This window comes from Abrus precatorius, unplaced genomic scaffold (genome assembly GCF_003935025.1).
Source record: "Abrus precatorius isolate BTA unplaced genomic scaffold, Abrus_2018 Scaffold4, whole genome shotgun sequence".
Lineage (NCBI taxonomy): Eukaryota > Viridiplantae > Streptophyta > Magnoliopsida > Fabales > Fabaceae > Abrus > Abrus precatorius.
Genome location: NW_020874384.1, coordinates 19921374 through 19939820, shown reverse-complemented (window position 1 = coordinate 19939820; position 18447 = coordinate 19921374). Strand labels below are relative to the sequence as shown.

At 30.2% G+C, this 18447-nt stretch overlaps 2 protein-coding genes across 2 annotated transcripts; both read right to left on the bottom strand.

Moving 5' to 3' along the window:
* Window positions 1-1973: 1973 nt before the first annotated feature.
* On the bottom strand, window positions 1974-8675 carry LOC113865691. The gene is made up of 8 exons (XM_027500410.1): window positions 8586-8675; window positions 6720-8082; window positions 6121-6668; window positions 5966-6023; window positions 5011-5159; window positions 4476-4562; window positions 3831-3959; window positions 1974-2091 (listed from the first exon to the last, which is right to left on the bottom strand). Exons 1-8 carry the CDS (start codon window positions 8652-8654, stop codon window positions 2002-2004), a joined length of 2493 nt encoding a protein of 830 aa, XP_027356211.1. The 5' UTR covers window positions 8655-8675; the 3' UTR covers window positions 1974-2001.
* Window positions 8676-12220: 3545 nt separating this feature from the next.
* On the bottom strand, window positions 12221-15375 carry LOC113865623 (floral homeotic protein DEFICIENS). The gene is made up of 7 exons (XM_027500312.1): window positions 15188-15375; window positions 14961-15027; window positions 14818-14879; window positions 14591-14690; window positions 12635-12676; window positions 12497-12541; window positions 12221-12397 (listed from the first exon to the last, which is right to left on the bottom strand). The coding sequence occupies exons 1-7, from the start codon at window positions 15373-15375 to the stop codon at window positions 12221-12223; spliced, it is 681 nt and encodes a 226-aa protein (XP_027356113.1).
* Between the last annotated feature and the right edge of the window lie 3072 nt (window positions 15376-18447).

Genomic DNA, 18447 nt, shown 5'->3' with positions numbered 1-18447 from the left:
ATACTTATACTTATTTTAAATTTTCTAAAACAAAGTTCTTGAAAATTTGTACTCACCAATAAAAAGTTAAGGTCATGCTTATATGTTATCCAATCACATTATATATATGCCAGAAATCATTTTCTTTTGCTTCAGTATCCTCACATCTAAGGAGTAACTACTCTTAAAATAAAATCATGCACTAATGTGAAGAACCCTCTAAAACCCTTGCAATTAAACTAACACATGATAATTATACACTAAAATTATTTAATAATTACTATTTACATAAAACAAAACTTTTTAGAAGCTGACAGCATGTCATGCATCACCCCATTGTCATTCTTTTCCTTATAATATATATATAATCTCCGGAGTCTCAAATGAAATTCAAAACAGAAAAAGATTATTTTATTGACTTAATTAGATATATATATTTTTTGCTCAATACTTAATTATATTTTTAATCCTTATAAAAGTAACACTCTTTACAATAAATCTTTAAAAAAATTGCCAAGATTTATTTTTGACATTTAAAAAATGTTAATATTTAATCTATATCTCTATTAAGTGATCAACTGAATTTAAAAAAATTAATTCATCACTGTCACATTATTATTATTTTTCATATTTTATTGTATAAAAAATAATATATACAAAAAAAATATCTAAAAAATCAATATTATTTTTTCCCTAAGTTCTTTTCTCTTTCCCTTTCTTCAACTTGTGAAATAGTGGTGCTGCGAGGTGCATCTTTAGAAGCAGGTGAGTCTTCAAAAAAGCCTGAGAAAGAAAACACTAAAAAAAGAATTTATCAAAAGGAGAAATAGTATAACACATCATCGAAATGGGTGCAAATTTTTCAATCAATATTACACAACAAAGAACAATTGAGTCTTATAGAATAAGTCGATGGAATTACAAAACCAAACATATTTGCAAAAGTTAGATCAAATGCAAAAAAGAAATCAAATTGAGCGAGAAACATAGGGCATATGTTGTGTAACACAATAAAGACAAATTGCAATAGGTAAGGTAGGAATGGAATGAAGATGAAATTATGGTTGGGGAATTTGAGAGTGATGAGAAAGGAACTAACCGAGAATGAAGTACAGAGAGAAAGAGGCGAGGAAAGTGAGCGATGGGTTTATTTTCTTTGCTCTCCTTTTATTTTTATTTTTTTTAATTCACTGTGAAGGAAAAAAAAACAGCCAAGTAAAAAAAGAAGTAAATCAAGTCCCTCTATCCATGGTTTGAGCCATTCAAGTTCGGGAAAACAATGTAAAAAATAGGAGTGCGCCAAAGAAAAAAAGGAACTAAGAGTTCTTTTTCTTTGAGAGTAAATTAAAAAGGATGAAGCTATGAATAAGACGAGATAAGCACCACAAAAAAACAAAATGCCACTAAACGGTGGGTCTACAAAGGAGAAGAAAATGATGTTTGAGATTCTTGGTATTTGGAGTGTTGAGAAGATCTTCAATGGTTGAAGAAGATGGGGAATCTTTGTATTAATTAATCATTTTTAAAAATAATAAGAATATTTTTTAAGATTTTTTTATAAATATTAATTTTTGAATATAAAATATTCAAAACAATTATAACATATCAATTATGAGTTAAATTTTTAATATTCAAATTAAATTCTAACCATTTTTTAAATGTCAAGACTAAACAATTTTTTTAAAGACTTATCATAAAGAGTACTTCTTTTGTAAGGACTAAAGACATAATTAAATTTTTTTTGTTTACATATTTTTATGCTACTTTCTAAGCATACTTTAGCTGATTGGATAAATTTTGCATATTCTATTGGGTGGAATTATCAACTTTGGTGGAAAAAGGAACTTGAGGAAGAAAAGTGTAAAGGTGTAAAACTCCATTCCGGGGAAACACGAGTTCAGTAATAAAAGCAATGACATAGAACAATAGGTCACTCCTCACCACTTAATCAAAATCAGAAAGTGCAGTAAAAATAAGCACCTTCTGTGTTAGGAGCCTCTTGCTTTCATTTACAAATCAACACTATAAGGTCTGTGAATTGTCAGAAATATGTTCCAGGTACTGCTTCACTCGACTTCGATTTATCTCAAATATCAACGGCATGCTTCTCACCTACAAAATAAACCACTTTTTTTATTCAGATATGTGAAAGAATTTGCATTTCCTATTAATACAGGTGAAAAAAGGGCAGTGAAACAAATTATATTTTTACTTTATAAATTCAATTATTTTATAAACTAAGATAGACTTGCCACAATATAAAAAGCAAAGATGAAATTGAAATAGACTAACTACTATTTTACCATTTCAGTCCATGAGTTATTAAGGGTGGAAATTTTAGTTTTTAAAATTTTAAAAAAGTGATGCTAGTCCTTAACTTTCATTTCTATCAAATATTTTAGTTCTTATAAAAAAAAAATATATTAATATATTATATTAAATGATATATATAATTAATTATGTGACAAAAATAACAACATATATGATATAAAATATATTTAATTTATTTTAATTTTTAAGATTGCCGTCCGTTAGATATTTCAATATATAAGATTGTCACTCGTAAGACATTTTAATTCTAAATTTTTAAAATTTTTCAGCTACTTATCATTTTTCTTCATTCTCACTCACCAAAACTATCATTGTCAGTTTTTTTTTTTTTTTTTTTTTTTTTTTTTTTTTTTTGCGACAAAGTCATACTTCTCCAACCTTATCACCTTTTTTCCATCCAATCATGTCATCTTGCCTTGAACATTTAAATTCAACATTCCCTAGTTCTAAGCTCAAGCTTTTCCACGGTAGTTAATTTATTCAAATCTCTCACATTTTATCTCATAAAATGCCAAAATAACTCTTTAATTATAACATCTAAAGAACAAAAAGTTATAAGTCATCTTTCGCAAGTAGTATTTCTCAACTAGGTAGCAAGAAACAAAGACCTAAAATTGGAAATTTCGATATTAAAATTTGGGAGAAAAGAATAGGATGCAAGAAAAGTGGAAGAAATCATGGTGTTGGAGAGAAGGCGATAAGGTTGAAAAAGCACCAAAAGGCGACAACTTTGTTGCCAGCAAAGAATAGTAATGGTAACTGTGTCTGATGCTCATTATTCTAAGAATTAAAATGAAGATTTAGTTAATTAAAATAATATAATCTGTTATGTGTCATTCTTATAACACCAGCTGTGTTTTATATCCCTACTATGGCTATATGGTGAAATTGAAGTAGGAAGTACAAAGAAATTTGTGATGCTGTGAACTTAATCCAACTTAACAAATAGGAAAAAGCATCTGCAAGCATATAAACACTATTGGCCACACATCATGTGCAAAATTAAATTCCCTACACCCAAACATTTGCCAACTGCTTAAACCAAAAAAGGTGATGTAATGCCAATTGCAGAAACCAAACGTTAGGCATATAAAATTCATAATCAAAGGATCAATGTTATGACAAGCTAAGCATAGCATCATCTTCATATCTTATAAGTCATAAAGACACATACATATCCTATCTACTTGGCATGAAAAGACTGTTAAGAAGCATAAAGTTGAAAGGATAGCACAACACATGGGCAAGAACATATATGCATACTGAAAAACTTTCCAAATAAGCATAATGACAGACCCCTATTACTGATTTGTGTGCTACAATGGGAGGTGGGAATTCAGCAGGGTAAAAAATGAGAATATGATAGAGAAGAAGGATAGGTAGTGCAAGGCAGGCATGAATGAAGAGGTAGTCTCCTTTGATTTTATCGAAAAAAAATGAAAGAAAATCATTTCCTATCAGATAATTCACATTGAGGCCTGTACAAACCAATCAAATTTGACAGGAGATGTATGACATACCTCAATCAGATAATTGGAATGCAATCTTTGAGATTGACCAGTGTGAACTTCTTTGCTATTTACCAGGATTGAACTCTTGCCAAAGTTTTTGATGTAGAATGATCCATCTTTATCCATCTTTATAATTGCCTACAAGTTAGCAAGGAAAAAAACATAATTAGTATATTGAAGTCAACTTTTATTTGTAGTGAAGACAACACCCAACTGTCTATGCCCGACAAATAATGTCTCAAACTGAACAAGAACAAAATAATCCTGCATTCCAACTATTTAAATTTACAGCATGTTAACATCACATTTTAAGTAGAATGACTAACATGAACCAGATGAAAGATTGCCCCCATTGTCAGATGACTTACCCTGATGCATTAAAGCACACATGGATCCTTCGTACACTATTATAGGTATGTTGAATGCAATCTTAAGCAGTAATGACTAATGAGAATGACCGTGTCAAGCATTTCATTATAGCATACTGAGGTTATTAATAGTAATACTGTAGAACTAATTTTCTGATGTAAACAGCGTCATCCAAATTTGAAAACGTGGAGTAGATTATGCATGCTTTTATCAAAATCTATAAAACATACCAAAAAGGTTGCCACAACATGAACATTGACATTGAAGTTGACAAATATAACTAACCTGACGTCGAGATATTGCATTGCCATACCCTCCTTTGCCCAAGTCAATATCCACAGGAACACCTTCTGTCGCTCGTCCAAGTAAAACCTACAGGATGAATCAAGCCATCATCAAGGCATCATTTAATGTCTTAAAATTTAATTTACACTATGGATCTCAACTAAATTTCAGTCGCACATCACAGAAAGCCTTCACTCTTTCAAATATAAGAAAAGAAGTATGCCAGAGCAGGGGGCACTTTTCAAAGCAAACTTGTGCTTATATTTGTTGAACAAGTCTATCCAACTACTACTTCCTTGATTATTTGCCATTCTTCACAAATCACTCCACAACTTACAACTAGATCACCTACCTCAGGTCAGGAACACAATCTGAATAGAACAAGTGTACATAACAAAATATATAATGCGAGTACTTTTTTGCAGTAGTTATTACAAACAAAAACATGAGTTTGTTATGCTTTGATTATTACAAAAGGAATCGTGAAAAACATCTCTCAAATGACATGAAGTAAGCAGTTTACATGCTCAAATACCTCGGGTTTCCTAATATAATGCTTCGAGTGGCGACCATATAAAATGGCAAATGCTCCATGTGAATTAATGGCTCTCTGAATACAAGAATGGGCACCCTGTTCCAGCCTCATGATTGCTCGCTTACTTTCCACATGTTGATATTTTGATACTAAATAGTAATCAGAGTATACATTGTTAGACTATAATAAAAGAAGGTAGTTGGTGGAAGTGGAAGCAATAAAAAATAAATATGCTATCATCAATCTTAGATGTATTTAGTGTAAAGATAGTAATCCAAACAAAACAATACCCAATTGAGATCAACAAGCATATTTAATGACTAACGATCAAGGAAAACATACACACACAAAGGCAAGCAGACACCATGCATATATTCAGTAAAATTCCGTAGTTTCCATATATTATGCAAATGACTTGCAGAATCCATGATCACACATAAAATTCAATAACAAGTTTGGTGCACAGCTCAAATCCCACTCCAATGCAAAAAAAGGACTGTAACACAAAAGATATGAACCTTTTAACCATGACAATACCATAAATACCATATAAGTTGCACTGCAATAAAGCTTTTAGAGGTTTACCAATGAACTGAAAATCCTTGGAAAAAGCATTAAAGTATTGCTACCTCTACAAATGCAAAAACACCTTAAAAAAACTCCATTGACCCATAAAAAGGCCTCACGTTTTATCTTTATTCATCCCTTTGCGAAGACATGTAAAAATATGGTCAACCACAAGGAAGAGAACTGAGCACTGAGAGGCTATAAACAACCAAAATATGTCTAGCACACTTGGATACCATGAGGCCACATCAGAAAAGTAAGAAATAGAACTATTTTTTAGTTGGGTCATTTATTTGTATTGGTATCTATTCTCCAGAGAAAAAAAAAGGATAACAAATAACACAAAGTAATGGCAATTAAAATTCATGGCAATGTAATAGTGTAATACCTTCCTCATTATAAGACAAATCTTGATGATCATCAGGATCTAAGTCCATATCAAGTACCTGTAGGAGGCAGAATGATTAAGGCAGATTATGGTGACAGATATTATAAAAAGGTAAAGTTAACTGTTAATCAAAATATTGATGCAATACACCTTACCATTGCCTCTACATCAGAATAAGAAGGAATTTCATCGTCACTCTCTATATATTGTTGTTCCTCATTTAAAGTTTGGGGATTTACCACCAGCTCTGACCCAAGAACATCCAAGGACCCCACTTCAGCATGTGGCAACTGGTGGTCTTGAAGTGGTAAGGCTAAATCTTGGTCCTTCTTCATGCCAGAACCATTGGATTGGGGATGATCTCTGAAGTCATTAGAACCAACAACTGCTTTCTTAATGAAAGGATTTGTCACACGATTGTTTAGATGCTTTGCCAGGTCAGCATTGGTAGCTTCTTCTTTTTGATTTGAATGCAGAAGAGCATTGGTTGTGTTTGCTGCATTATTTACACCCAAGCCACCAACAACAGTAACTGCACTCCTAGACCCTGTGTGTGATGTATGACTAGCAGGCAAATCACAGTTTACCTTAGAACCAGCAACAGGTCCTGAGAAGTGAGCAGATCCCGTCATTTGAGGGGATGCATGAGATTCTACAAGGTTTTTCTTTTCTACATGCATCAAAATTTTACCTCTTTCACTGGCTCTGTTGTCATTAAATCCATAATCCTGAACAGATGATGAAATTGGTTTACTGGATTCTTTAAAAGTTGAATTAGATGAAGAGGGAAATATGGAAGGAGGCACATCAAATGGTAGGAAGACATCATCATTGGATGGAACTTCTGGGTCCTCGGTGTTTAATGTACAGTAAATAATTCCATTAACATATTCGGGAAATTGAGGGTCTTTCCCCAAGGCAGAAGATGGCTTGGGCAATTCTAATTTGTGATCTAGTTGAACACCACTAGAGCCTGACCCTGGGTTGTCATCTACTTCTGCGTGACATGAAGCTGGCAGATCTGTAGCATGTGCCTGAGAGGCCATTAAAGATTCTCTTTCATCCGTTTTAGGTATCTGATCTTGATTAGCATCATTCGGAGTATTTAGTAGAAGTGAACTCAGACCATCATAGTAAGACTTGTCAATCCCATCTTTTCCATCAACATCCATCAGAAAGAGTTCTTCCTCACTACTGAAGTTGAAGAGAGAATTGGACAGTTCTTCCAAATAGGCCTCCCCACAAGGAATAGAGTCTTTAAAACCATCACATGGAATATCAGACTCTTGAATGCTGTCATCTGTTCTCCAGATTGGCATTTCAGGAAGTGGAGATAAGTTAAACGATGTTCCACACTCTAGCTCAGGTGAATCAAATACATTGTTGTCATCAAACTCAGAACACAAATTTCCAGGGTCATTGTTGATATGATCCAATGCAGACAAGGGCATTTTCTCTAAATTATCATCTCCAATCCACTCATCTATACCCAAATCTTTTGGAACACCCAAGTCCTCAGCCACTCCATTCAAAGACATATTATCTCCAAGAATTTGAGGTTCTTCCTTAAGTATACAATTTTGCTCAACAGGGAAATTCTCTTCAACTGGATTGTCAACTCCAGTGCTATATGCATGAGCAGTAACTCCATTAGAAGCAACATTACCATCCATCATATTTTCAGAAAAAGCATACCGAGCAGGATCCAGATTTGAAAAATGATTCAAAGTTTCACCTTCTGGCATGCAGTTTTCAGATAGAGGCTCACTTCCATTCACTATATAATTGCCATTTTCCGGATCAACTATAAAACCTATATCCATGGAACCTAATGAGCTATTGCGGATTCTTTTGTGCATAGCATAATACAAAGCGCGAACACTTCCAGATTTTCTCTTAACAGAAACAACTTTACTCTCTTTTAAAGGTCCAAACTTAAATAACCTCGACGGAAGAGGCGATGCAGAAAGCTCAAAGTTCGTCATGCAAGCAGAAGCCTCAGCAGAAATTACAGGATCATAGAGGAGAGAATACCATCGATCTTGTATTTCTCTAATACCATATCTTCGAGAAAACTGCACTGCTCCTTTCGCGAGTGACTCTAAGGAAGCACCAGCCTGCAAAGTGCAAATAAAAAACTAAATACTAACAAAACTTAGACACGAATCCTGGAATTTTCTCAAAAATGAAAACCAGACGAAAACAATATAGATCTATTCATTATTCAGTATTCATCATATGTTTGGCAACAGACTTTTCTCCATGAAATAATCGCTCTTCTCTTAACAGAAATGAACTATCATTTCTCGAATATAAGTTGAACCAAATACTCAGATACACAAACACGTGTACAGTCAACTATAGACTTAAACATGTCAAAGATATGCGTGTTGCAATAATGTAGGCACCAAATTTACGTGTTTCGTAATATATGATTATTATTAATAATAGTCAGAGAAATTCCTGGTGTGAGTAGGTGTCCACTGAAGGCAGGAAAAGGTAGAAGAAAAATAGAGTGTATGAATCGAAACGAGAGAAAGTGATTATGGAAAATGCAGCAAAAGAGAAAGAGAATGCAGATAAATAAGAAAATGAATGAGGAATAAGGGAAAAGGAGAACCTCAACGGCGTTTTTGAGCAAAAGATCATCTTCGGGAGTCCAAGGGGCGAGTGTAGCCAGAGCTCCCATTGCTCAATCAATACTATCTCTTTGTCTCCCTCCCAAACCCAAAACCCCTATGTCAAATTGTCAATGTCACTGTGCTAAGTGCTTTTCCTTCGACTTAAGGGTTTTAACCTTTTTAGGCGCAAAGAAACCAAAACCGTCCCGCGGCGTTTGTTACGCCCAAAAGGGGTTTCTTTTCATCTTATTTTCTGGGAGTAAAATTTACCTCCCAAATTTCTTGTAAATTCTTTAGATATCCCATATCTATATTTATTTCTATTTGTGTTATCAAATTTACTTATTCTTATACTTGTAAAAGAATCTACTTCATTTTCTTTGTTTTGATGCTACTGGCATATGGTCTCTTAGGAGAGCGCGTTAAGCCCCTCTTTTAAGTAAAAAATAAATAAAATTTACTTCTTATACTATTTTATTTCACCCTCATAATATATTTTATTATTAATTATAATTTATAAAAACAAATTGTGAATAAATCTCACGTGATTTTATAATATTTAATAAATTTTAACTGTTAATAAAATATATCTAAAAAAATTTGTGTTACTATTTTTTTATACTGATTTTAATTATGATTGTTGGTCAAGGTGGACAGATTTTATTCCCTTTTCTGTGGAAAGATTTTCCTTTCTTAATGGAATGGTTTTATGTATAAAGAGATTAAAAAAAAAAAACTAATCAATTATTAAATTCATAAACTAGTACTGTAACAGCCTCCCGTTTCACTTCCAGTACTACCTTTCGGTGGTCCATTCATGACCTCATCGTCTTTATCGTTATAAATCATTAATTTATTGTAATTTTTTTAGTTTCATAATATATATATATATATATATATGAATCTATGTATTAAGTTATATTTTACTTGTCTTTATTTCTTTTAAATAATATTTTAAAAAAATTTATACACTATATATAATATAAGAATCCTTCGGATTTGAATTTTATTAATTTACATTTTTTAATATAAATTACTAATAAAGATGATATATCTTAATTTCAATAACTTGTTTTAGTGATTTTTTAGTTATATAAACTTATCTTTTTAATTTAGTTGTTTTAATATAATGAAATATTTATTATTAATAGTACAAATACAAATTATTTTACTTTCACAAAAAAATTATTTATTTATTTATTTATTTCTTAAAAATATATTTAATTTTTTAAAAAACAAGCGTGACAAATGTGCTCAAATAACTTATTGGTTATATCTTTAATTTTTTTTTAAGAAAAAAAACACTTTTCTTACCTTTTTTAAATACATGGAAAATTTTAAATATCTGTAAGCATCTGAATTGACCTATTCAAGTTAAACCCTTACAGCGCATTGCTAGTTTATGCTGCTTTTAATTGTATTCTTTATAATATCTTTCAATTAATGGATTTTTTTTATAAATTAATTTTAAAAAATTAATATTCAAAAAATTAATTTTGTTAAAAATGTGTTTTTTAGTATATTCAAAAGCATTTATGTTTTAAATGTTTTAAAAGAGGGTTTTAAAATATTTAATTTTACCGAGATGTTCAATGAATGTAATTTCTGTAAGATGGGAGAGCTGCATTTTAAAGAAAAAAGTACATAAATAATAATTAATTGTAACCAACTTCGATATTTGTTATAAATGTATTTATTTTTTTTTTATCAAAAAATGTATTTTTTATTAAATTATTAATCATTGATAATTTAATTGAAAACAATAAATCATCTATTTTTAATGAAGTAAACCCACTCGTTTTAGCATGAATAGAGTATGCCAAAATGTGAACCGTACTGTGAATGAAGAATACAAAAATTAGTTATAGAGTATTCATATATTAGTATAGAAATTTGTATAGTGTCAATCAATTAGAATTATAATTTTTATATTAAATATTTCACAAATAATATATTTTGTCTGATATAATAATTCATTATTAAATGATAGTGTATTTAAATTAATTTTATAAATATTTATTGTTAATGAATAAAAAGTTGATGTTTTTGTTGATTTAAATTATTAAAAAATTGTCTGTGGCATTTGGTCAATTAAACGTAAGAGGAAGTGCTCTAATCATATTATAATAAAATATAACCAAAAAAAATAAAATTTACCAGAATTCAAATTAACATACATGAACTATTAAAATAAAATTTAGTCATATTTATAAAAATTACAAATATATTTAATTAAATCTTATAAAAAAAACATCTATCAATATAATATAAGTCTAAGCATAACTTCGATCTAATTAATTTTGTTTCAATTTTTCTTCGTTATCACCCTTTCTCTATTAATCACTAAAATATTCCATATCTCCTACTTAATCTAAATTCCATACCATTAATATAACGACTAGTAAGTTTAAACATATTATTCTGTTTCCCTATCATTTTTATTTCTTTTATGTGATCAAGAATTTCATGCATTTGTAATTAATTAAATTAACTATTAGTTTTTTAACATGTACATAAAGCACATATTAAAAAGTTAAAATAGGAAATTCTATTAAAAAATAAAATATTTATTATTTCAGATTTATTAAAAATCAATACATATTTTAAATAATAATTGAATGTATATATTATATTATATTTAAAAAAAATTTTCACACGTGTCTTTGAGCACATATTGAAAAAATATTTATTTAATACAATTACTTTTTTAAGTGAATAAATACTTCGCGCAATATTAAAAGAAATATAAATTTGAAAATGACAGTACACGAATGAAAGACAAACATGCTTGAATTTGATTTGGGTAGACTTTGAAAAGTAAATACACAATTAATACGAAAGAGAAATGAATATAGTAGAAACTTAGAATATTATGATTAGACATAAGAAGAATTAAATGTTACAATTATACCAATTAAATTGAATGGAAAGTATGGAACACGAAAGTGATATTTTATTTATTTATTTAACTTGTAAAAGCATTGTCTTTTAGTTTGGTAGATTTTTAAAAAATATAAAGTTTGTATATTGAAAATTTTCACCATTTCCACATTTAAAATTGTCTCTATCCACTTAACAAAAAAATTCACATTCAATAAAAATAAATAATTTTTTTACTTCTCTTTAAACATATCACAGAATTATACTGTTAAAATCCAAATTTATGATCAAACAGAATACATAAATATAAAGGGTTTAAAAAATGTTTACAAAATATTTTTTATAAAAAATACCTCAATCAATCATACTTGAAGTGAAAAACTTAATTTTAATAATTAAAAATTTAAAGTGAAAAAAAATGATTAAAATCACATGTATATGAATAGTCAATTTTAACAACTTTAGAATTTCAGTATATTAAAAAGAATATATTAATAATTTTAATAAGAAAAAAGTATAAAAAAATTATAAATTATAAAACATTCGTCACACTGAACATTCCCACTGATAAAAGGAAACATGACGTCATATTTCCGGTATGATTAGGCTAAACAAGATACACATAACAGTTCATCAGTTGGAATTTAATTCTCACAGGCGTTGAGACCGAATATACTTTAAACAGAACGTAATATATAGCTAGTCATTTTTATTGGAAATTAAGTGAATGTATATTTCTGAGAGGGCTTGCGTACTAGAAAAGTAAGGGGTAAGTTGTAAGATCAGAGCCTGCTCCGCAATGGGCATTAGGATGGGTTGGCTGTAGGCTCAATGCAAACATGCGTGGACCTAAATTTGAGAATCCCATCACAGACTCATACTCCCCTCCATTGTCTATCAATCCATAGCGTGGATCTTCCGCTCTTGCATCCTTTTTAATCAATGAAACAATTGCCATTTTAGAACGTGTGAGCCACGAAGCATTAATATGTTAAAATAAACAGAAACTTATGCTGAATAAAACACATACCAAGTCACGCAGAAGTCTGTTGTGCACTTCTCTCTCGTTATTAAACTACGAAAAAATACAGGAATTTCAACAATCAAATGAATTGAACCAACCACAAAGAAGAAAATATTATTGACGGAATAAGTTCGCCACTTTTACCTTCTTCCTTTGGGTGTCAATCTGATTTGTTATCACCTTGTACTGTCAACAATTGTCATAAGGAAATTGTTAGAATGGTACGGTATAGTGAGTTCGAAATCTTCAAACAGGATCATAAATGAGTTGTTAGGTGTGATAGTTAAGCTTTTCACAACCAGTAAATTGTATTACTAGATGCAACTGTTTATATACAATTAACTTAAAAATTAAAACGCCAGATATGTTCTCCGTAAACAATAATGTCATATAGTTTGAAGAACTTCTGGATTATGTGTTCCAAAGGAGACAGAATAAGAAATTTGTATTAGAATTAATTTTTAAGAACAGAAAACTGTTTTAAAACCAAAAATCAAACATACCCTAAGTGTTTTGAAGAAAAAGAGAGACAAGTTGTGTTGGAAGAAAGAAGAATAACTATACTTTCATTGTGTTTTTTACTTGACAAATGCTAAATAAGTCTAGGGCCTAAGACATATATATTAATGTACTCACGTTGGCATTATAAAAAAAAATTGTCATTTATTATTTGACAAAAAGTATGAACGATAAGATTGTTTCTTTTACTCTTTTTACAGAAAACGAAGGAAATATTACTACCCGAAAGAGTATAATTAAGGTAAAGTCCGTGTCTCTATTAATATAATATTTTTCTAACAAATAAAACTGTTAGTTTAACTTCTATTGGTATATATGATATACTTATTATACTAATATTTAAAAAATATTAAAAATATTAAAAATTATGTATTATTTTGTATGCTAACAAAACTATCTATTAGCATGATATATCATTTTATCAATATAAACCTATAATATTTATGATGACTAATTTAATACTAAATTATATATGAATATATGGCATTTTTTGTACAGTGAAGCAGATTCAAAATTCCATTTATAGCATAGAAGCCAATATGCCCAGATTAATAGATTAAATACTGAAATGCTCTCGCTCCGCTGAAGCGAAAACCGGAAAAGATATCACAAATCTCTATAGGATCCACACTCACCTGTAGAAAGAAACTATACCCAGAAAACAGGTTAATTTTGTAGAATATTTATAGTGTCCAATGTTGTCGTGGACCCGTGTGATTGTGTGACACCCGCAAAATTTTGATATCTCTAATAAAGTAATTAGTCGACAAACTAATTAACCATCACACGCGGCCATAAACAATTTTTTGTCCCTATCCTCTCAAATTAAACTACAAAAAAACCAATTAAAATTGTTAGACCGATTTCAAAAATTAAAGAACAAGTTATAAAACACAAAAAACAAAATTATACAATTTTTAAAAAATTTACTCTTGTTTTCCAATAGCAGAGGGCTTCATAGGTTACCACAGCGTGATTTCTCATAACGAAGCAAAGATGGGAATGTAGTAGCTAGTAGTGGTACTGCTCTGTGTCAAATGTTTTTTAAAACACTTTTTATTTCAAGGGTTAAAAGTTATATGATCCTTAATATAAGACTTTTTAAAAATAACATTATTTATTATTACATTTTTAACTTGTTAATAATTATTATGAGAATATAATTTCTCTTTAAACAAGACTGTGTTTAGAATGTTGTAATTATTTTTAATAACTTTTAAATTGTGTGATTCAATTAAAAAAGTCTTATAAAAAAAGTACAGTTTAACCGATTTGCAGTGATTTCGATGAATGAATAAGTTGTTGATTAACGTTTCCAATCCTTCATTTTAGTAAAAGTTGGCCGAAAACATGGGAAAATCAAGAATTAATCTATTTAACTATTTTATGAAAATTCAACTCCGTGCCGTGCCCTGGAATCAGATGCTAAATAAGCTTGCACTCTAAAATCTATACCCTCAAGTATATGTGTATGTGTATCCGACACTATCAAGTTCAAGAAATATGCATATGTAAATCAATTAACTTGTGAGAGAAAAAGAAGAAGCTAGTGTATATAACTGAGCAAGGGCATAATCTAACCTTACGCTCACGAACAACTTTGGCGGCCTTGTCCATTTCCTCCTCAAGGAGTCTCAGATCCTCCATGTTCACATCGTTCAAACAATCTCCCATCCTCTGCCTAATCCATGAACAACAATCCACCATACATACATACATAAAAACATATGCACATACATGCAGGATATATATATATACACATATATAGGATGAACAAAAATTACCAAAGAGATGTGTAATAATAATACCTAATCTCCTTGCGAAGATTCCTATTCACCTCTTTCAGTTTCTTCAAGTTCTCTTGCATACTCTGGCGAATAAATTAACCAACCCCAAAATAAGCTTCTCTATATATATAACAAAAGGAAAACGCAAAGGGGAGACAGAGAACCTCGTAATGAGAACTCCAGAGATCAATTCCTAGAGTCATCTGGTACTGGTCGAAGAACTGCTTTGTCCTTGAAAAAGAAAAAGACATATAAGAGAACACGATTCGCCAAGTACATAGGTAGGTAAGTAGCTAGGGTTTGTTTGAGAATAGAGAGATAGAATGTAATGTGTTGAGTCGAGGAATTAATCAATTAATAGATTAAAATAAAAATGAACAGAAAAACGTACGAGGTGGAGGGGCTAATGTATTCGTGGAGTTTGCCAGTGCTGGAGAACATGATAATGGAAACCTTAGCATCGCAGAGAACGGTGAGTTCGTTGGCCTTTTTGAAGAGACCGTTGCGTCGTTTAGAGTAAGTGACTTGGCGGTTGGTGGTGTTCTCAATCCTCTTGATCTGGATCTTTCCACGAGCCATGATCTGCAATAGCTATGGTTTGTGATTGGAAAATTGGAATGGGAATGGGATAATATGAATGAGAAACGAAGGGGAAAGAGGAGAAATACAAAGAGAAGGTGGGGAGCTGCATTGCCGGAAATGGGAGGCTCTTTGCCAAATTAGCGAAAGTTTTTGCAGGCTTTGTCATAAACGTCCCGTGTTCCTTCTCGTTTCGTCGTCAACGCCATTACCATGTGCCCTGTGGGGACCCTTACTTTCCGTCTTACTCCGTCACGGAACAATAAACCCCCACTATACCCTACGTCTAATTGCATCATGCACTGCTTCCTTTATTCTTTATCAGCCAGCCACTGGATAAATTCTTAACTCCATTTTCATGTTTCTATATATTTTAAAAACTGCTGCTTACTATATACTACATCACACTTATTTATTTCCTTCCAATATCTTTTTTTCCCCTTAGCTATAGAATATCTGTTGTTTGTCACGTTGACCTACGGATTGTAGTTTGCCCACCTCAAATTATAATTTGGAGAGTCTCAACTTTGTTCACAAACAAGGCGTTTGGTAATTTTAATATAAGGGAATAATGCTTTTGTTGAGATCAAGAAGGTTATTTATTCAAGTTGCATGTTAAAAAATTTCAAGAATATTTTTAGATAGTTGTATTAATTTTTAATTCATAATTTTGAGTTCAAATTTTAGTAAATATAACTATATTAAATAATAAGAAAGATTGAATTCAATGAAAAATAATTGTGTCAATTTATAATTTTGTTTATATAAAAAATATAAAAGGTCCAATTTTTTTTTACCATTTATAATTCATACACACCTTAATTAAAATAATTGTCTGTCTTATTTTTTAAAAAAAATATTTTTTACATAATATGGCGTGTGTTTGAATTCATATTAAAAATTATATAAATATAAAATTTAAATTAACAATACTGAATAAATATAAATTCATTATCAATTAAGCGTAAACGTCATCGATGGCAAAAATATTGCCCTTACGTAGACAACCAATATTTATTTGGGATAGATTTCTTCACAGCAAAAAAAGCTTCCCGATGGAGGAATAATTTTGCGAAGGAAAACAATTTTCTTCAGTCCAAATCCCATTTGACAGGCGACAGGCTCCTACCATAAAGCAAACAAACTCTATCACTCATTCCATTGAACTCAATATAATATCCTTGGGGTTACAGATTGCTCTGTATATGATAATATGTGCAGTTATATATAGTAGCTAGGTTTAGGCTGTAAATGAAAGTAGAACAGATGTTCAAAGTTCAAACATCAAAAAGCTTTGGTTTGTCACAGTCACATCCCACTGAATTGGAAAAAAGTTAACGTTGTTGAGGTCCATAGTGTCGTCATTTCGAACACCTCAGGAACGCCTTAATAGCAGATTTTAAGGTGTTCGTCTGCTATCTTATTTCTACTTTCATTCCCTTTTCAATTAATGTTTTAAAAACTATTTTTTGTTTACCTGTTGTTTTAAAATATTGAAGATAATACTAAATTAATATAAAGATTCTTAATTTTATTCTATTTTTACTTATTTTACACAATTATCATAAAATCAGATGATAGATTATTAAAATAAAAAATTAAATTAAGAAACCTAGTATGTCGCTTGTGAAATTGACAAGGACACTTATGAAATTAACAAATTAATATAAATCATTACACTACTTATATATTTTTGACGTGTATGTCATTGCTTTAAACAACACTTACATTTGTCATGATAAATTAATTTCTACTCAACTAATTCATGAGTGTGTCTAGAGGAAACTGTAAAAAACAAAATAAATAAAGTGCTTTCTCGATTTCTTTGTGTATGTTTGAAAAAAAGAAGAAAAATGATGTTTTTATAATTATTAATAAAAATTAAAATATCAAAACAAATATGTTTTGCTTACCTGAAATAAGACACTCATCAAATATGCTTTGTTCATTTGTAGAAACACAACCAATCAAGCTATATGCTAGAAGGCTTTGTTTGTTTGTTTTTTTTTGGGTCCATCAATGGTATAGAGTTTTTTTTTTGTCAAGTATATAGTATAGTGCTTAAACAATCAGAACCTACCAGGTCCTACGGAATTGAGAGAGGAAGCAATTTGTTTCATTGTATTATTGATTTTTGGTCAAAGAAGCAGTTTGTAATTGGGTTTTCGCTCGTCACCCAAGCTAGGAAGGCATCTAATATATCCTATGCCCACTAATTATTTACTTCTTAAATAAAAGTTTTTAGCCTATTTTCTTTATTTAACGTAGGTTTTTTCAAGATTCATTTTTGTTTTTGTAAAATAAAATTTAACATGATGTTCAATAAACCCATGATGCCTTGGTAAGCCAATGCATGGTAGAAAAAAACTTAATAATTAAATAAATTATGTAAGTTTGAAGTCTTTATACTTTAAAGACGTTTTTTTTTACGATAAACAATAATTATGGACACTCTTAGTACTTGTATTACATTAAGATTACTTAACACAATAGCTATATGATACACTCTCAAATTAGCTTATTTCTAACCAATTTATTCTGAAATCCGTGTGACTCTTTGATTTGCTCTAAAGACTTAAAGATACACTTTGTTTTTTCTCACTTTTACTTACTACTCTAATTTTATACCAAAATGAAACATACGATCTAATTGTTTAGAATTCGCTCCTTTTTCAGCATGACCTAAAATGCTAAAATTATTTGCTAAAGCAAGTAGTCTAATCATTTGATCATGTGAAGCTATCAACTTTAAAACAAAATTAATTTGATCAAAAGACTAAAGATAGTTACTAAACTATGTTTCAAACCTTCAAAAGAAAGTGATGAGCATCTCTGAAATCACACGGGGAAAGGCACACTCAATCAACTTTTCCAAAGAGTTTATCATAAGTGCTTTATTTATTTTATAATAAAAAATTGAGATTTTTTTTAAAAAATTTCAATATATACATAACCTCATTAAATTTATGAATATTGAGTCTCAGAAGAATCATCCAGAAACACTTATTTAGCAAATAAATTTAACTTGACTAAAATGGTGATATAGTTCAAGTCATCAACTCTCAATAAGCA

Excerpts from the sequence above, each read along its gene's own strand:
- LOC113865691 (XM_027500410.1), bottom strand. The coding sequence starts at position 8,654 with ATGGGAGCTCTGGCTACACTCGCCCCTTGGACTCCCGAAGATGATCTT. Across the intron at positions 6,669-6,719 it reads TTCAACTTTTAAAGAATCCA|CCAGTGAAAGAGGTAAAATT; the intron begins GTAAACCAATTT and ends ATGACAACAGAG. Across the intron at positions 6,024-6,120 it reads ATTCTGATGTAGAGGCAATG|GTACTTGATATGGACTTAGA; the intron begins GTAAGGTGTATT and ends TGCCTCCTACAG.
- LOC113865623 (XM_027500312.1), bottom strand. The coding sequence starts at position 15,375 with ATGGCTCGTGGAAAGATCCAGATCAAGAGGATTGAGAACACCACCAAC. Across the intron at positions 12,542-12,634 it reads TTGACACCCAAAGGAAGAAG|TTTAATAACGAGAGAGAAGT; the intron begins GTAAAAGTGGCG and ends ATTTTTTCGTAG. Across the intron at positions 12,398-12,496 it reads ACAGACTTCTGCGTGACTTG|GATGCAAGAGCGGAAGATCC; the intron begins GTATGTGTTTTA and ends TTGATTAAAAAG.